The 21,322-nt window shown below is 39.3% G+C and overlaps 1 protein-coding gene across 1 annotated transcript in view; it reads right to left on the reverse strand.

Moving 5' to 3' along the window:
- Window positions 1-20,255, reverse strand: part of LOC134357340 (protein eyes shut homolog) — a 641,949-nt gene extending 621,694 nt beyond the window's left edge. Inside the window, exons 1-2 of the mRNA XM_063068783.1 lie at window positions 20,183-20,255; window positions 5,375-5,634 (exon numbers count right to left, since the gene is read on the reverse strand). Coding sequence (XP_062924853.1) covers window positions 5,375-5,630 — 256 coding nt within the window. The 5' untranslated portion in view covers window positions 5,631-5,634; window positions 20,183-20,255. The remainder of the gene's footprint in view (window positions 1-5,374; window positions 5,635-20,182) is intronic.
- Between the last annotated feature and the right edge of the window lie 1,067 nt (window positions 20,256-21,322).

The raw sequence follows: 21,322 nt of genomic DNA on the forward strand, positions 1-21,322 counted from the left end.
ATAGGATATCCAAATCCTATTCAAGGGACCTAATGCAGGCCAATTGGATTAGTGCAGTTAGGCATCACAGTAGCATGAAAGTCTGTTTCAGTGTTGTATAATCTTCTGATTGCAGGATAATTGTGCAAAGTGTGACATTTCTACCACATTTTTGGGTCAGTGGTCAACAATATTTTCTACAAACTGCATGGATCGCTGTAATGAGGAGAGTCCATCTGCATTATGGCTCCAGGTGCATTGCCTCTCTTGCATAGTCTGAAAAGGAAAGTGGATTCTTTGAATGGAATAACTTCACTCACATGAACTCTGAACTGCTTCCATGAGCTACAGATTCACTTTCAAGGTCTCTACAATGCATATTCTCAGTACTTATTCATTCATTTTTCTTGCAAAGTTTGTCTTCTATTGCGCATTGGTTGTTTGTCAGTCTTTGTGTGTAGTTTATCACTGATTTCTCTGTTCTCCTGTGAATGTCTGCAATAAAATGAATCTCAAGGTTGTATATGGTGACAGATACGTACTTTGGTAATAAATTTACATTGAACTTTGATTTTCAGCTTTGCAACCACAAGAATCATGGGCTGAAGAATCTGAAAGACAGGCCAGACTGGGTGTCTGTATAATGTATTAATGATAAAGAAGATTTGTTTTATTTATTTATTAAAATACAGCACGAAATTGGCCCTTCTGGCCCTTCCAGCGGTGCCACACAGCCAACCCTGATTCAACCCTAACCTAATCATGGAACAACTTACAAAGACCAACTAACCTACTAAATGGCACATCTTTGGACCATGGAAGGAAACTGGAAAACCCACCATTCTACAGGGAGGACATACAGACCGCTTAGAGAAGACATTGGAATTGATCTCCGAACTCCGATGCCTCGAGTGGTAATAGCGCTGAGCTAACCGCTACGCTGTCTTACTGCTCCTAGCAGACTGAAATTGGCAGGGGTGGAATAGACTGAAATTAGTGGCTTGTAACTTCAGTTGGGTTTGACACAAAAATTACTCTTTCCCCTAAAAAAACCCCAGAATATCCCCATCACCAGTGTCTAATCCAGCTAAAAAGGAGTGAATAGTCACAAACCGATACATCTCTGTGCAACTTTCACAATCAGTGGAGGAGTTCCTGTGAAATCTGACAGTGAAGGCTCTCTAACAATTTGAAAAATAAATTGCGTGAGGGGGTGTATTGCAAACAGTTTTGAAATGCTTTCCTGAACAGTTGGCACAAATGTTCTGAATGGCTATTTTCTGTCTAGCAGCCTGCAACAGTTATATCAGATTCAAGGGATAAAAAGAAAATTATTGTCTTCAGCTTAAGCAGGAGTCTGGTACGTTCAGCTTCATTAATAGGTGACTTCAAGATCTGCGCACAATAGTCTATGCCATCACATGTCTCAACTATTAATTACTCCCTGATATCCTTGCTCAGACACGATGGAAAATAAATGAAGGTAACAAAAACAACTAAGTTCAACAATTTCTTTCCCCCACTCTCAATTAATGCCCTTTAAAACATGACTGATTTTATTTCAGACTAATGAAGAATTCCATTTTATCTTTTCAATTGCCTCTGAAATAAATTTAAGCTTTACATTTAAAATAAAACTGTAAAGTTGAACTAACATGTTTTACAGACTGAAAATATTTTTCACTTTCAAGTAGATTAATTCATTGTGGGTGGTCTGGGAACATCAAATTGTATGAAACTCAAAAATGTGCTTCTTTGCATAAATGTACTTAGCTATTGCACAGTGGGAAATTGTGATGATTAACTGTTGATAGGTCTGATGCTCTGCAAAAATAGTGTAGAAAATAGTTTTATAGTGGATGTAATCATTTTAGTCTGAGAGACATCTGGAAATTCCCATTACAAAATGCAATGACCTCGGAGCCTTTAGTGCCTGGAGAATAATATGAGTTGTGGTAAAACTGCATAGTTGCCTTATCTTGGCAAACTCTTTTCCTGAAGATATTATCTGAGCAATGATAATTGCATCACTGATGAGATGAATAGCCTAAATAGAAATGACAAAAAATAAGAAAACAGTGCCCAAACTGACTCATATATAAATGTGCTTCATTAGAGTACAAACAGACATAATGCATTTCTTACCAAGAGCACAAAATATAGTTGTTGCCAATTTCAAAAATCCTTTGAAAATTAAATCATATTCATGCAATACATGATGTACTCCGCCTAGGATATGAATTGGACATTTTAATGAAAAGTTTACAGCTATTTAGTATCACTCTAAAATACCAAGGCTCGACTACGAGCAGTGGACTGCAAACATTTAAATTCTTTTTTCCCAGGTTGGGCTAATTTATTTTGTTGTTTGGATTCTATATCATATTGCTAAATTAAATTCAAAGTTCAAAGTAAATTTGTTATCAGAGTACATACATGTTATCACATACAACCTTGAGAATCTTTTTCTGCGGGCATACTTACCTAATCTATAAAACAGTAACTGTAAACAAACTGTGTAATCGCAAATATAAATAAACTGCAATAAATAATGAATGTGAATTAACAATATAACAGAGGCTTTAAATCAGTCCTTAAATGTGTGTAGCTATACCCTATTGTTCAAGAGCCCGATGGTTGAGAGGTAGTAACTGTTCTTGAACCTGGTGGTATGATTCCGGAGGGAATTGTACCTTCTACCTGATGGAAGCAGTGTGAAAGAAACATGACCTAAGTGGTGAGGATCTTTGATGATGGACACTGCCTTTCTAAGGCAACATTTCATGTAGTTGTGCTTAATGTTTGAGAGGGTTTTTGCCCATGAGGTACTAGGCCGAATCCACTACCTTTTAATAAGATTTTCCACTCAAATGCATTGGTGTTCCCATAGCATGGTGTGATGCAGCTAGTCAGCACACTTTCCACTACATATCTATAGTAGTTTGCCAAGGTTTTTGATAACATGTCAAACCTGCAGAGACTCCTGAGGAAGCTGTTGTGCTTTTATATGATGAGTCCAGGACTCCTAGGGAGGATGGCAATGTAGTTTTGCGGTAGGTGGGCATAAAATATGACACATACTGAGAACATGTTGGACAGACAAAAAATAATAGATTGCACAGAGTAAATATAATGATAAAAAGTCAAGGTGCAGTTTCAAAAAGAGCACTAGTCTGCATGCTGTTGATGAAAAATCTAATAGTGATGTAAGTGATACAGAACTGAGTAGCATTAAGATCTAAATGTGAAAACTAACAATAGACAAGCAATATGGCTGACACCAAAAGTGAACAACAAATTACTTAAAATGGAATTGGACACTGGCTTGACTGTTCCAGCCACTCACAAAATGTTTGAACAGCATTTCAAAGACACTGAGTGGAAGTCTACAGATATCCAACAAGAACTTGTACTGGAGAAAAGATAACTTCTGTGGGAGTGACATTCGTAGCAGTGAAATACAACAACCAACAAGCCACATTGGGTTTGTATAGAATAAAAACAGTATTATGGGGATATGATTGGCTGAGACAACTATAATTTTACTGGAGATCTTTACATCACTTGCATACCACATCCCCAGCGATAGAGTCAACTGACAGCAAATTGAGAAAGGTACTGTATGAAGTAAGGTAACTGCATCCATGTTGTACCTCATGAATCATTGCCCAAAAGAGAGAAAATAGGTGTTGGTGTCCAACTCCGTGCCTCTGGTCGGAAAGCATATAGGACCAAGGAAGAACCACGAAGCTCCAAGGAATCTTGAAAGTGTACGAATGCAGTTGTCTGACTACAACAGTTCTTCTAGGTAACACATCCGAGAAAGCTTCAGATATGTTAATTAGATGGTTACTTGTGAAATGTAGCTGGGTTTAAAGCTGGAAGAAAGTTCAAGGAGCTTCAGGAAAGTTGCAAGCGTTCACTTTGGTGAGTATAACGAATCAGAATCTACTCTGCGTTCATTAAGGTTATTGCATGAGCTTCTAAAACTAGATGCAAAGGCCAAAGCCCAGATGGATGAATGGAAAGCCAAAAAAGAAATATGTCGATGGAAATACAAAAACAAAGAATTCCTCAGATGATGTTGTCGAAGAGGAAAACAAGAGGAGAGATCAGATAGTAAAGGAAGCAATAGAAGGATTAATAAAAGAATATTCCAGTGAACTAAATGCACCTTCCCTAGATAAAGATGCACATAAGACCGTAACATATAGGAACAGAATTAGGCTATTCTGGCCCATTAAGTCTGCTCTGCCATTTCACTTTCCCTCTCAGCCCCAATCCCCTTCGTGCTCTGACTAATTAAGAAACTATCAGTCTCTGCCTTAAATATACCCAAAGACATGACCTCCACAGCTGCCCATGGCAATGGATTCCACAGATTCACCACTCTCTAACTGAAGAAATTCCTCTTCATCTCCATTCTAAAAGAACACTCCTCTATTTTGAGGCTGTGTCTTCTAGTCTTAGACTCTCCCATCATAGGAATCATCCCCTCCACATCCACTCTATAAAGGCCTTTTACCATTTGATAGGTTTCAATGAAGTCACCCCTCATCCTTCTGATTTCTAGTGAGTACAAGCCCCGACCATCAAACATTCTTCATATGGAAAGCCTTTCATTCCCAAAATCATTTTTGTGAACCTCTGTTGAACCCTCTTCAATCTCAGAACATCCTTTCTGAGATAAGGAGGCCAAAACTGCTCACAATACTCCAAGTGAGGTCTCACCAGTGCCTTATAAAGCCTCAACATTACATCCTTGTTTTTATATTCTAGTCCTCTTGAAATAAATGCTAATATCGCATTTGCTACAAACTCAATGTGGAAAATTAACCTTTAGGGAATCCTGCACAAGGACTTCCAAGTCCCTTTGTGCCTCAGTTTTTTTTTGTTTTTCTCTATTTAGAAAATAGTCAACCTTTTATTTCTTCTACCAAAGAGGATGAGCCTACATTTCCAAAACATCGTATTCCTTCTGCCACTTCTTTGCCCATTTTCCTAATCCAGGTCCTTCTGTAGCCTCCCTACTTCCTCAAAACTATCTGCCACTCCAACTATTTTCATATTGTCCACAGTGGATGAGTGCTGAAATCTGTGAGGAATTAATGTTAAAGTTGGGAAAAAATAGAAAAGGATTATTGTAAATGAGCTCTTGATGCTCAGAACAAACTTAAAGGTGAAAGTCCTGTTTCGATCCTCTGTGCTATCTGAACGTGATATTTTGTTTGTTTACTTTATCTGGAACTGAAATACTATTTTCTACATTGTTTTCTTTTATACTAAATTGCTTATTGTATCTATGGAATGATTTGTCTGGATGGCGCACTATATAAAGCTTTTCACTGTATCTCAGTACATGTGACAATAATAAAACAATTCCAGTATCTCTTACCTGGCTGGCAGATGCAGAGAGCTGTCCCATTGCTTTGTGTAATGCAGGTGGAAAATTCACTGCATGGGTTGTTGTGGGAGGCACAAGGATCAAACCAGAGTTCACACAATTCACCAGTGAAGAATGGAGGGCAAACGCATTCAAACATTCCAGGGACAGCAGGCTCAAGGCAGGTGGCATCGTTCTGGCAGGGATTGCGATCACATTCATTCACATCCTCTGCGCAATGTGATCCTTGCCATCCTGGACTACACATGCAGCTACAAAAATATTAAACAAGAAGTTAATAGCTTAATAGATCAATGGATAATGAATAGCTGTATTGCAGTTCATCATGCTATCTCAACTCTGTGTTCAAAGTTGAGAGTAAATGTATTATTTAGCTACGTATACTTCATGTCACCATACGAACCTTGCCTTGCATTTACTTGCAGGCATTTACAGGAAAGTACAGACATAAAAACTATACATAACGACAACTGACAAACATCTAGTGTGTGAATGAAGGCAAATTGTGACAAATAACTAATAAAAATGTCAATGAATAATACTGAGAACATGAGTTGTAGAGTCCTTGAAAGTGAGTCCATGGGTTGTAGAGTTAGTTCCGGGTTGAGGTGAGCGAATTTAAACATGCTGCATCACTCTAACTAATTTGAGATGGACAGATTATAATTTTCTCCCATTGGGTATGAACTTGGTGGAAGGAATTGCTTATTAAGGGACCCTCCAATAAGCTTTGTTGTCTTGGTATTTCCCTGCAGACTTACAATTTTTCATTTGAAAATTTATTCAGTTCCCTTCTGGAAGCTAAAATTGAATCTTTCTTTACTGCTCAAAGCATCCCTGACCACAGCAACTTTATGATTAAAAATAATTTCCCACATTTCCCATTAGTTGCTTGCTAATTGGTAATTGATGGTTTTCCAATTGCACTTGCATTTTTTGTGCTATCTGGTTCAGCTGTTGTCTCACAGAACCAGTGACCCAGGTGCAATCCTGACCTCTGGTGCTATCTGTGTGGAGACTGCATGGTTTCCCAGTGACCATAAGGGTTTAATTTTATTTAGCGGTACGACACAGAAACAAGCTCTTCCAGCCCAGTGAGCCCACCCCACCCTATTACACTCACGTGACCAATTAAACTACAAACCCCTATGTCTTTGGAATGCGGAAGGTAACTGGAGGTAACCTATGGGTTCAACAGGTACTCCAATTTCCTCTCATATTACAAAAATATGTTGGTTGATTATTGCAAATTAATCCTAGTATGAAGATGAGTGGTATCAATGGGGGGGTAGGGGGAAGGTAGATGAGAATGTAAGAAGAATAAAATGGGTTAGGGTAGGATTAGTGTAAAAACGAGTACTTGATGATAAAACATCTCTTTATCACTCTATGACTATTTCCCACTTGAAATAGTCCCTCCATGAAAATGCCAAATTTCACACCCAGCTGCAGCTTTTCAATGGCATTGGAATCTCCAGGAATCTTCTCTACTCCAGTTATTAATCACTTAGCTTTGCGAATCTGTGTATTTTATAGTTAGCTACGGTGCCTTTCTTTGTATAAACCTAATATAGTTCTACTCTACTGCCCATATCCAGAATACTAGGCAATTCTCTTCTTCCCTTTGTAAAGGACAAATGGATTCTATCTCAAAGCAAATCCATTCTGCTTCAATGTGTATCATTGCATGCTGATCAAAGTCTCTCCATGCAGATAGATAGAGTCAGACTTTAGAGAATGCAGAACACGGTTAGAGAAAGTGCTCTTGAACACTAGAAAGGTCATAATCCTCAAAACGTCATTGTTGTTTATATGGGATCCTGATGAGGAGTCTTGGCACAAAACGTTGATTATTATTCCTTTCCGGAGATGTTACCTGAATTGCTGAGTTCCTCTGGATTTCTAGCACCTGCAGATTATCCTGTGTTTATTGTTGTTTTCTATGGACATAACTGTTTATGATTTGAGTACATTTATGCATATCAGAATTGAATAACCGTGATATCATAATAAATCTTACAGCACCGAAAGGCTGTCATCGGTCTCATTATGGCAATGGATGACTATATCACAGCCTCTTGCAATCGTCTGTGGCAGACAATTCTATTACCGGTGCAACTCTGATCAGTTTTCTGCCTCTACTTGTTAATATAGCTGAAGAGAAAAACGAGGGGCATGACTCTCAATGTGTGATACGTCCTACCAAGTCATCATCATCAGGAAGCAAAATTATGTTTCTTTCTAACCTCACTTTTATTACTCTATGTTAAGTCATCATCATCATCGTTCAGAACAGTGAAACACTCTTCTGTCTGTTTGTACGTCTCTATCCTCAGAAAACTGGCCAACATAAATACAGAGAATATGTCACTGCTGCTTTCTATTTTGTGCACAGTTTGCAAGGTGCTGTTTTTAATGCAACTCAAAAGCCATCCATTAACTTGGATTTGGATGGTTGCATGTAGTAAGCCGAGAAGACAGATTGTGACACAGTAAGCATGCATTGCTGATTCATTGCTAACTTGGACAGCTACAATCGAGCTAACATTCTGCATTAAGCATTTAGCAATAGGAAGCACCTACATCCACCTGCCACCCCGGTCTTGCATGACTTAATGACTTATGAGCTTGTTGTTGATTAATGAGAAAATGTTCGTAGTCTCTTTCCTGCAAAAGTGTTTAGCTTGCCAACACTGAAGCATGCCAAAATAAATCAATACATTAAGATAAACATTTCTTTTATTCAACATTAGGTATGAAATTCAGCTTTGGAATTATTCTGGTAAGTCTTTGGCACTGTGTCTGTATCTGTGTTATAGTATAATATGCAGAACGGGATTTTAAATGGTGATGCCAGTATGGCCAAACAAAGCTACAGTAGATTTATTATTACATTGCAACTTTTCAATTCTGATATTTAAAAATGTACTCAAATATTCTAAAAACAGATAGGTCCAAAGAGAATAATGACAAAGATGTTTTGAGGATGATGGCCTTCCTGGTGTCTGTGAACATTTTCTCCAACCGTGGTCTGCCTTTCCTTAAGTCTGTCTCTATCCAGCTGCATGGGAAGACAATGATCAGCATCTAGTGACATACTTTCCTCAATGGACAGTCAGAAAGAAGCACAAAAGTGCATTGTCTCTTTCTCCCTGCAGTCTTTTGCTTTTCACTGAATTAGCCATGCTGCAGCAGGTACTCATTCTCTTCCCATGTAGGCCAGCATTGGGCAGATTTGGGCAAACAGAAGTACAATGTTAGCCACATCAGCTCAGTTTGTAATTCAATCTCGCTGATTTCATTTGAGGCAAATGTCGCATTGTGCTGTACGTTTAGATGTTTCAATTTATATGTAATACATAAAGCTTATCTTTATAATACTGAATACATTTCAAAGTCAAAGCTGAGATTATTACCATATGCTGAAGTATATTGTATGTATGCTCAGGTACAATGAAAAACTTGCAGCAGAATTCCAGGGACAGAGCATCTGATACACAACATGAACTACACAAGTAAGTATATAACTAGTACTAAAAAAGTCCATTGTAGTGTGAAGTTCATTGCTATTCTGAGGTTGTGATTAGGGTTGTACTTATTTAAATCTTAAAAGCACTTCACTGACTGTGAAGTGCTCTGGAACATCCTGAGGTTAGTAAAGGTGTTTCATAATTGCAAGTTCTGTTTTATTCAGCAATGTTAATTCAAAGTAGCCATTGCAATTATATCTAGCAGAAGGGTGAAGGGCTGAGTCTGTTTGAACCAAGCAGTAAAAACACCATCCTTGTCTGATTCCCACAGAGTTGGCAACTGGCTATTGTTAGTCCCTTTATAAAGAAGTGGCTGCAATAAGCCTAAGTGGTGGCAACTGAAGGTTGGCTAAAGTTGGGTAATGTGTGGACAAAGCACATTTAGAAAGAAGAGAAGCTATGAACCCCTGAGTCAAATACAGCAATATTTGATGAAAATCCTAGAAGTCATAGAATCAGCACTGAAGCAGTCCCTTTGGCACATTGAATCCATATAAACTGTCATAGAACCATAGAACAGTACAGCACAGAAAAGGCCATTCGGCCCTTCTAGTCTGTGCTGAAACTTTACTCCGCTAGTCCAATTGACCTGCATCCAGTCCATAACCCTCCAGACCTCTCTCATCCATGTACCTATCCAATTTATACCTAAAACTTAAGAATGAGCCCACATTTACCACATCAGATGGCAGCTCGTTCCACACTCCCACCACTCTCTGAATGAAGAAGTTCCCCCTAATGTTTCCCCTAAACCTTTCCTCTTTCACCCTAAAGCCATGTCCTCTCGTATTTATCTCTCCTAATCTAAGTGGAAAGAGCCTATTCACATTTACTCTGTCTATACTCCTCATAATTTTGAAAACCTTTATCAAATTTCCCCTCATTCTTCTATGCTCCAAGGAATGTAGTCCTAACCTGTTCCATCTTTCCCTGTAACTCAGCTCCTGAAGACCCGGCAACATCCTAGTAAATCTTCTCTGCACTCTTGCAATCTTACTGATTCCCTTCCTATAGTTTAGGTGACAAGAACTGTACACAATACTCCAAATTTAGCCTCATCAATGTCTTATACAACCTCCTCATAACATCCCAACTCCTATACTCAATACTTTGATATATGAATGCCAAGATGCCGAAAGCCTTCTTCACAACCCTGTCTACCTGTGACGCCACTTTCAGGGAATTGTGTATCAGAACTCCCAGATCTCTTTGTTCCTCTGTACTCCTAAGTGCCCTACCATTTACTGTGTACGTCCTACCTTGATCTGTCTTTCCTAAATGCAACACCTCACACTTGTCTGCATTAAATTCCATCTGCCATTTTCTGGCCCAAGTCAGGCAGACTTTTACATTATTTGCATCTCCCCTCTACCATTCCCGTGAAATCTTCCAGATTCTCCCTCTCAACTTCACACTAGGGGCTACTTACAGTGGACAATTAAGACATACAATCTTACAGCACAGGAGCCCACCACATCAATGCCAACTGTTGTGCTGATCTACACAAATTCCATTTGTCTGCATTAGGTCCACATTCTTCTCTGCCTTGCCTGTTCATATGTCTGTTTAAATACCTCCTAAATGTTGTTAGTATCTATCTCCTTCTGATTCTGATTATCTATGTTTTCATAATCCTATCAGGTCACTCATGGGTCTCCTTTGCTTGAGGGACAACAAACCTAGCCTATCCAATTTCTCTTCAAAAATGAAGTCCTGTTATACCAACAACATTGTGGTGAATCTCCTCTGCGCTTTCCCCAGCACAATCACATCCTTTGCTATGTTGTGACACGCAATAATACAAGTGTTTTGTAAAGTTGGAACATGATGCCCCAGCCCTTATTTAGTGAGATACAGAGTGGAATAGGCCCTTCTGGCATTTCGAGCCATGCCACCCAGCAATCCCCCGATTTCATTCTAGCCTAATCACCGGGCAATTTACAATGACTAATTAACCCTACCAGCCAGTATTTCTTTGGACTGTGGAAGGAAACTGGAGCACCTGGAGGAAACCCACGTGGTCATGGGTAGAACGTATAAATTCCTTACAGGCAGCGGCAGGAATTAAACCCAGATCACTGGTAGGGTAAAGCATTGTGCTAATTACTATGGTTCCATGCTTTCCCTTGTATTCTATAACAAACCTACAGAGGCAAGCGTGCCATTTGCCAATTTATAGAAACTATGGGCTTTTGTGCCAATTAACCCACAAACTGCTTTGCGTTAGAGATGTAAGAGGAATCTGGAGAATGCAGATGGAACTCACACAGTCACCAGGAGAATGCACAAATTTCAGACAGTCAGCACCCAAAATAAGGATTAAACCTCATCACTGGTGCAGTGAGGCAGCAGCTTTACTAGACAAGCCACTGAGAGAGCTTTGCTGACACACCATTGAGTAACATTGTACACTCAGTAGCCTCTCTATTAGGTACACCTGCTTTTAGTGCAAATATCAACCAATCATTTGGCAGAAACGCAATGCTTGAAAGCACGCAGGCATGGTTGAGGTTCAGTTGGGGAAAATATGTGATCAAAATAACTATGCACATGTCATGTTTGTTGGTTCCAGATGGGGTGGTTTGAGTATGTCAGAAACTGCTGATCTGCTGGGATTTTCCTGCACAACAGTCTCCAGAGTAGGGTTTCCAATGTTTGTTTTAATGACGTGGACCCCAACCATTAACCCAGTGGTTCGCAGACCCTAGGTTGGAAACCCCTGCTCTGGAGCTTACAGAGAATGGTGTGAAAAAGAAAAAAAGAAGAATTCAATGAGGAGCAGTTCTGTGAGCAAAAATGCTCTGTTAATTAGAGAGGCCAGAGGAGAATGGCCAGACTGGTTCAAGCTGACAGGAAGGTGACAGTAACTCAAATAACCACGTGTTATAACAGTGCTTTGCAGAACAGTATCCGTGAATGCATAGTATGTCGAACCTTGAAGAGAATGGGCTACAGCAGTAGAAGACCATGAACATATACTCAGTAGCCATTTTATTAGGTACACTTAAATGAGTGAATTTAGAAAGTGGTTCTGGGTACGAAAAAAAAACACAGTGATGGATATCATCTGAAAACCCTGCTTTATTTAAATGATTAGCTTTATTTGTCACATGTACATTGAAACGTTGGGCTGAATGGCCTGATTCTACTACTATGTCTTAAGATCTTATGAAAAATTGAAAACATACTGTGAAATGCATCTTTTTGCGGCACCAACTAGCATGGTTCATTATTAACCCTAACCTGAACTGTACAAGTCAGGTGAATGCATCCTTTCCACACGGAAATTGAGCAGATTGATTCATCAATTTATCTTGCAAATTAAAATTATGCAGTGGCATCAAAACTCCCACACACACCCACATCCTGGGGACAGAGATTTCTCAGGAACTGTATAAGTGTTATCATCAAAGAACTGGCCAACTGGCCACAAAACTTGTGCAAAAAATAGCACAAAAGCATGTAAATCAAGCTAAATTTTTAATGAAAAGAAGTTAAAATGTTGATGCAAAGTTCAAATTGCATGTCCACTTCAGAAAACAATGAGTGTAGACATATGGAATGAATCAGATACTCCTTTTGGGCTGAGTAACCTGGCCTTCAAAAGGAGGATCAAGTTCATCCCTTGCTCCTGCACTTTCCCCATGGCCCTGATTATGTTTTGTTTTTTTTTCTGAGCGCACTTTGCTTTCCTTTTGAACGTCAATGTTGAGTTTTCAATGGTCTGCAGACAGCTTAATGAGAGCATGTATTTGACAGAATAAATATTCCCAAGGTGTATCAAAGGACTTCGACAAACTGAATCACTGACACAGCCGCACAACGGCTTTTAGGAAATATGAGCAAGGACACGGTTGAAGTGGTGGTCTTGGCATACCTCCAACAAAGGGAGAGAAGAAAAAGGTGACGTGCAGATGTATATTTTGTAGTATTGGATCATGTCAGTGCAAATCATGATCTAAAATATTGAGGTGAATGTGGTTGGGGGATTAAGAGACGTTAGGCTTAGGGAAGTATGTGTGCAACCTCAGTGGGAACAGGGGATTTTAGAGTTGAGGGAGATTATGCCTGCTGTGCATTTAATATTTCAGTAATATTTGAGAATTTTGTCAATAGCTTAAGCGTTTTTTGTTTGTTTAAATAATTAATTACAGGTTATATGGAAAAATAAGTGAATTGCTTACATCATGATGCTACACCTTGCCTAAAGAACAAACCAAGACTCGCATCTCTTGGTTCTCTTGTTTTCCTTTGAATTAGTTTAATGTTTTGAAGTTCTAAAACATAACAATGCCAATAACAAGGGTAAAATGTGAGATGTTTGAAGTTTCACAACACATTTAGATGGACCGTCAGCAATTTCAAATAGCGACGTGCTATTATATCAATGGATTTGTCCTGGGACCAGCATGTAAGTGCTATTACAAAGAAGGCACAGCAGCACCTTTACTTTCTTAGAAGTTTGTATCGATTCAGTATCTCATCTAAAAGGTGAAAAATTTATAGTGGGGAGTATCCTAACTGGTTACATCATAGCATATAGAATATAGCGTATAGAAACAGCACTGCCCAGGAATGGAAAAGTATACAGAGTGTGGTGGGTACAGCCCAGCACTCTACAGGCAAAGGCCTCCCCAACACTGAACATATTTACAAGCCACAAGAAATCAGCATCCTTCATCAAAGAAGCCCACCATCCAGGTCATGTTTTCTTCTTGTTACTGCTGTACCATTGGGCAGGAGGTAGTAGCTTACAACCAGTGTGGATAACTTCAGTCACCTCAACTCTGAACTGATTCCAGAAACTACAGACTCACTTTAAAGGACTCAGCAAATCATGATCTCAGTATATACATACATAATTTTTCTTTTGAATTTATTTATATAAACAAAATATAAAATGAGGGGTAGAGCGAAATGATGATGGCGCTAAATGGCAACTCCTTGGAAGCAGCTACAGTGGCATGCAAAAGTTTGGGCACCCCTGGTCAAAATTGCTATTACTGTGAATAGTTAAGCGAGTAAAAGATGACCTGATTTCCAAAAGGCATAAAGTTAAGGATGGCACATTTCTTTAATATTTTAAGCAAGATTACTTTTTTATTTCCATCTTTTACAGTTTCAAAATAACAAAAAAAGGAAAAGGGCCGGAAGCTAAAGTTTGGGCATCTTGCATGGTTAGTACTTAGTAACACCCCCTTTGGCAAGTATCACAGCCTGTAAACGCTTTCTGTAGCCAGCTAAGAGTCTTTCAATTCTTGTTTGGGGGATTTTCACTCATTCTTCCTTGCATAAGGCTCTAGTTCTGTGAGATTCTTGGGCCATCTTGCATGCACTGCTCGTTTAAGGTGTATCCACAGATTTTCGATGATGTTTAGGTCGAGGGACTGTGAGGGCCATGGCAAAACCTTCAGCTTGCGCCTCTTGAGGTAGTCCACTGTGGATTTTGAGGTGTGTTTAGGATCATTATCCTGTTGGAGAAGCCATCCTCTTTTAATCCTCAGCTTTTTTACAGACTGTGTGATGTTTGCTTCCAGAATTTGCTGGTATTTAATTGAATTAATTCTTCCCTCTACCAGTGAAATGTTCCCCATGCCACTGGCTGCAACACAAGCCCAAAGCATGATCGATCCACCCCCGTGCTTAACAGTTGGAGAGGTGTTCTTTTCATGAAATTCGACACCCTTTTATTCTCCAAACATACCTTTGCTCATTGTGGTCAAAAAATTCTATTTTAACTTCATCAGTCCACAGGACTTGTTTCCAAAATGTATCAGACTTGTTTAGATGTTCCTTTGCAAACTTCTGACACTGAATTTTGTGGTGAGGATGAGGAAAGGTTTTCTTCTGATGACTCTTCCATGAAGGTCATATTTGTGCAGGTGTTGCTGCACAGTAGAACAGTGCACCACCACTCGAGAGTCTGCTAAATCTTCCTGAAGGTCTTTTGTAGTCAAATGAGGGTTTTAATTCGCCTTTCTAGCAATCCTACGAGCAGTTGTCTCGGAAAGTTTTCTTGGTCTTCCAGACCTCAACTTGACCTCCACCATTCATGTTAACTGCCATTTCTTAATTACATCATGAACTGAGGAAACAGCTACCTGAAAACGCTTTGCTATCTTCTTTTAGCTTTCTCCTGCTTTGTGGGCATCATTTATTTTAATTTTCAGAATGCTAAGCGCGGCTTAGAGGAGCCCATGGCTGCTGATTGTTGGGACAAGGTTTGAGGAGTCAGGGTATTTATAAAGCTTTGAAATTTGTATCACCTAGCCTTTCCTAATGATGATTGTGAACAAGCCATCGCCCTAACAAGCTCCTTAAGGTCTGAGAACTTGGTAAAAGTTATCTGAGAGCTCAAATCTCTTGCAGTGCCTGAACTTTTGCATGGTGCTTCTTTCCTTTTTCTCACTCTAAAATTGTACAAAACAAAAATAATACATTAATCTTGCTTAAAATGTTGAAAAGAATGTTTCATCTTTAACTTTATGACTTTTGGAGATCAGTTCATCTTCTACTCACTTAACTATTCACAGTAACACAAATTTTGATCAGATGTGCCCAAACTTTTGCTTGCCACTGTATATTTCCATCTTTAATCTCTCTATTTTTCTCTTTCTGGGTTCTGTTGAAGATCCTGACCTGGAGATACATGCTGACTGTGGTTCTTTGTAGAAATGGGACCCTCTCTTAGGGTTTCATAACTGGCCATTGTTCAGATTGGCCTAAGAGCTCAGATCGACTTTGGAGGCCTAGGATCTCAGGGCTCTGGAGATGGGCGGATTGAAGGTCAGTGTCAAGGCAGGAGATCCACGTGTCATCGGGGGAGCCGGAATATCTATGGCTATGTACCTAGAGACCCAAGATATTTGGGCACAGAGCTCGAAAAAAGTGATGTAATGAACTTTTACCATTGTAAATCAATGAGTTGTTTGTTATATCTCCCCGCTCACAGTGAAACGGAGATATCTCCTTTTCCCTTATCAGGGAGAGAAAGAACCCGTGTTATGTCGAATACCGGGTGAAATGCAAAGTCTTTGGGGTAACTGCAAGTCTGTGTCTTTGCTGTTGCTTTGCTCACGCTTGAGTGCTCAGTGGCGGGTGCCGATGCTTTGTTTTTGCCGGTGGGGGGAGAGGGGTTGTTGCTTGCTGTCGCTTATGCACCTGAGGGAGGGATGCTGAGGGGGACTTTGGGGTTCTAACATTTAACTGTCATTCATTCTCTGGGAGCACTCATCTGTTTTTGTGGATGGTTGTGAAGAAAAAGCATTTCAGGATGTATATTGTATACATTGCTCTGATATTAAATGTACCTTTGAAACCTTTGAAATAATACTGAGAACAAGAGTTGAAGAGGCCTGGAAAGTGAATTAAAAAATTTATATACAGAGTAGATTCCAGTTAATTGGGACACATCAGGACCAATAAATTTCGGCCAATTAATTGGCTGCCCCAGTTAGCTGAAGTTTCATGGAAAGAGATAAAAGGTACAAAAAAAGACAAACCATTACAAATTATGTATTTAAATGAAATACAGAACAATCAGAATGCTAGCACTGCTGCTATAGTACTATAAACCTGAATTATTTCCTAATACTTATCAACAGAGGAGTTCACCTGCGTTGCATTTTTTGACTGAAAATGAACAACATCATCACCAACAATTAGTGCAGTTAATTGATTGCCTTCGTACAATGCTGTCAATGATTGCATTCCCCAAATCTTTACTTTCATTGTAAAATTCAAGGTGATTGTCGATACCTTCAAATTCTTTATAGTTCTTAACTTGTTAAAGTAGTGAATTTGTTTCATTTTCACCCCCAGCCGTTTCTGGCATCTCCAGGCCTGAATGCTTGAAACCGCAGTGAACAAAGCAGTTTTGGATTGTCTTACTGCTTATTTCTTGAAAAACTGTCAGTGATAAAAATCACTGCTTTTTGAAGACAAACACATACAACTGATGCTATTTAAAACCTGCTTGCTCTAGGCATGGTGTAGTGTTCAATGGCCACGCAAGTGTGCGTCTGTCACTAGTTACAAACTGTTTGGCAACAGTCTCCTGCCACAATTATACAGTGTAGTGTCCCGAAAAAGAAGGGAATCTTGTGGTAAATTTCGAGGTCCCAACAGAAGGGAAGAATTTTCTGGACATAGGAGGAGAAAATTGAGAGCGATTTCTCTATGTGTGTTGAAATCTATGTTGCCATTTGCCTGATTATTGCTTTGTTTATGAGCTATTCTTTATGTGACACCAAGATGTGTACCAGAGCAATAATACATAATCAATTCTTCTTTTTCATGAAAGGAAACACAAGTTTTCAAATTGATTCTGGCAAAATAAGAATTTTGTGATCCAGCAACTTTGATTTTTCTCTAAATGAATTCCAATTTCAACCAACCTTCCAGCAGTTTCCGTTTAGTTAAAAATAATTGATTTATTTGGAGATTCATAATCTCCTTTTTCTCTTATTCTCAAACTTGCAGTCATTTACTGAAGACTTGCATCATTTGCAATAAAAGAGGGTGCCTTGACAAAAATGTCAAAGCAAATTTCAGTTAAAACATTTTTGCTATTAATCTGCCAGATAAAGATTTAAATTTGGGCTGAGTTGCCTGGCTACAATCTCACCAACATCTCCAAATGGGCAGAATATGGATCTTACTGGACTTCAAATCAATCAATGAGGCTTTGATCATGAGTAGGCCTCAGGTTGACACTGTACTCATGGAAGGACCCAATAGGCTTTAATGAGGGCTTAGAAATTGATGAAGGCTGAGATTTATTTACCTTTTTTTTAACACTCTCACACTATAAATTAACTCAAATAAATATAATTTAGAAAACAAAAACACAATTAAATGTTTGTGGGTAGAGAAAGTATATAAAAATTTAAGTAAAATATAATATTTACTGCCTTTTCCATTAAGATGGTGGTGTGCTTGGTTACAGCAGCCTCTCTTGGTCCAATTAAAGGTGTAATTGCTGATCCTTAACATACTTTTCACCATCACAAGACACTGCTGATTATCAAGAACATCAAGTACTATATGCCCATCCTCGGAGCAAGTCGCTTGATCGCGGGGGAACTGGACGTGTTGCTCACCATGCTGCAGCCTGCTTCAGCCACCCAGGGAAGAAGGCATCAGAAGCAATATGCAGTCCAATGGATGGTGCAACTGATTTCCTTGGATGTTTCTGTTGTGATTGCAAGACCCTGTTGGATCTTGGGAATGTAGAATATTGAGTCTGATTCATTAGTTCATTGGCGATCAGCGGGGGATCTGTGTGGCCAGGGTCCGGGACCAGGCCTTCATGCCTTGGAATCGCTTGTTGTGGCTGCTGAAGAAGGAGGCGATGGAGTTGACTGTGTGACACTGGATTCCGAAATGACTTGGGGGCAGACCTCTCCCGTTGGTACTGCCCTCAGTGGAAAACAAGCTGGACTGCATTCAGCTGCAGCTGCACTGCACAATATGAGGAACTGCTGTGGGCCTGTTCTTGCAAAATATGACTCCAGAACAACATCCACGCTCCATCAATCTACAGGCCATGACACCCTGGGACTTGGACTATATTATTAGTTTTTGTATATACAGTATTCTTGTAACTCTGTTTTTCTGCTAGCATAATTATATGTGCTGAGAGTTGTGTGTGAATGTCGGTGCTGTGTTTTCAAAGATTCAAAAGTGCATTTATTATCAAAGAATATAAACTATACAGCCTTGAGATATGTTTGCTTAACAGACAGTGCAAAACAAGGAAACCGAAAGAACCCAATTAAAAAAAAATAAGACAAGTCTCCAATGCCCACAGAGAAAGAGAAAAAAAAATCAAAACAAATCATGCAAACAGCAGAAGCGAGCACCAACAACAGCATTGGGGGTTTGTCTTATTTGGCCCAATCAAACTATGTCTTATACACCTTGGCCCCAAAGGAACATTGTTTCTTTTGTCTGTATTCACATATATGGTTCAATGACAATTAAACTTGAATTTAAAATTGAACTAACCCACAGGCTAAGAATGTGTTCTCCTCTGCCACATCCAGTCTGTCCTAGATTAGGATCACCTAGGTAATTCTTCCGAAGTAAGTGGAGATATTCCAAAGAGTCTTGGCCCACTACTGGATGCTACGTATGGTCCAGGAAAAGATTACTGAATGCCTTCACTCAGTTAGTCTTCGACATATGAAGTATGTGTACAAATTTAGGATTTATGTCTATTGAAATGGCTGGTAGTCCCCTTGCCTGTTTTGAATAATAACTTAGTCCTGTTAATTCCTGAGAAGGATCACAAATCTGCTCCAGTAATCTGAACATAAAGCATAGAACAGTACAACACAGTACAAGCCTTTTGGCCTACAATATTGTACAGACATTTAAATCTACTTCAAGATCAATCTAACCCTTCTCTCTGACATAGCCCTCCATTTTACTTTCATCCATATGCCTATGAATCTTGTTACCACAGGCAGCTGTGGAGGCCAAGCCTTTATGTACATTTAAGGCAGAGGTTGATAGATTCTTGATTGGTGAGGGCATGAAGAGGTATGGGAGAAGAAGACAGGAGATTGGAGCTGAGAGGGAAAATGGATCAGCCATGATGAAATGGCGGAGCAGACTCAATGGGCCAAATGGCCTAATTCTGCCCCTATATCTTATGATCTTATGGCATTATGGTCTTATATGTCCCTAAGGTATCCGTCTCTACCACCCCCACCCCACAGGCAGGAAGGATATTGGTGAAGCATCTGAAGCTGGTGTTAGACCTAGGATACTGCAAGAGATAGACTAGTTGGTGACTAATACAGACGAGTAGCAGGAGGATAGCGAGAAGTTGATGGGTACAGGAGAGAGAATATGGAGAATTGGACTGATGGGAATAATCTGGAGGGGAGGATGGACTAAGTGGCCTCTTTCTATGGCATAAAGGGTTTAGGGATAAATAGGAACATTGACTACTTGCTTTAGAAACATAAGAACATTTACATAGAGTATTTAGAATGTTACATGCATAAGATCAAGAAGTGGATGAGGTAGAAGACATGGGTACATTTAAGTGGTGGCTGGACAAACAAATGAAGGAGAATGAAGAGTGAATCTGCAATATTAAATATGAAGAGAGAGAGGAGGGGCATGTCCCTGAGGACTACGGATTTAATACAATTTTATGCTCTGCTTGTAGAGCATCACACCAAATTCAACCACTCACGAACACAGAGCATTTTGTTCACTATTTAGGATGTCCATGACTTTTGGTTTTGGAACTCACCGATAGCCATTTACGAGATCTGTGCATGTTCCATTGTTTTCACAAGGCTCAGAAGCACACTCATTGACTCCATGTTCACAGAAATTCCCTTCCCAGCCTGGGAGACAGATGCACAGATAGCTCTGTATAGGAGGAAAGGAATAACACAGTTTGTGTCAGGGAGGAAATAGCCTGCTCATTTCCCCCTCAGCTTTGACTCTTGGTTCACAAACATTTAGATACATAAACACAATTACTTATTTTTCAAAATTAAAGATAACCAGACTGAAGAATAGTAGTTTGAAGGCTAAGCACACTCTTTGGATCTTCTGTGCTTTCCTTTCCTAAAACTCTCGTCTTCCATGTTCTTGTGAGGAAACAGTCACATTGTTCACTTACAGTCCTTTGGTTGATTCATTAGAAAGATAACAAAGACCATTCTCCATTCAAAATCTTAATTTCCAAAAAAGAAATAGACATTCCTATTGGAAATCAATGGCACAGATAAGGAGCTGAATGAGGTGGCCCAATCAAACTATGTCTTTTTTTCCATATTATCCTCACTTTCTTGTTTTAGCATTTATTTCCCCTTTTTGCGGGCATTTTTTATTGGTTGTATTTAGTTTCTTACATTCCTCTATCTCTATTGCTTGGCTTACTTCATTTCCATTTGCTTCTCCCTTCTCTGTTTCTCTTGATCCATTCATTGTTCACTTCTATTTTTCTTCAAAGCTGCCTCCAAAGGCAACGTTTTTGGCATATCTATCAAAACTGACAGCATTTACATCTACCAGTCGAAAAACAGCAGGGAGAGCAAATCTGTAATCAGGAAGCTTAATCCTGTAGCTTCTCTACCAGGAACAGAAGTATTAATTGAGAATGGCTTCATTTTTCCTGAACTAACTGCATTCAGATAGAATACATCTAAAAACAACTGTGATGGAAAAAGAAACTGCTTTGCGGACTAATTGCCAGTTACACACAATTAAGGTAACTTCGATTTTAAACAAAAGACAAAAATAAGTGATATAAAGTTGATGCAACTATACATCCCTGCAGATTTCCTTTTAGTTTCATTGATTTAAAAAACAAGAATGTAATATTGGATAGCATACCACAGTGCAACTTTAGAAACATTCATTACGCTTCAATGCATTTCCA

This window comes from Mobula hypostoma, chromosome 2 (assembly GCF_963921235.1).
Source record: "Mobula hypostoma chromosome 2, sMobHyp1.1, whole genome shotgun sequence".
Lineage (NCBI taxonomy): Eukaryota > Metazoa > Chordata > Chondrichthyes > Myliobatiformes > Myliobatidae > Mobula > Mobula hypostoma.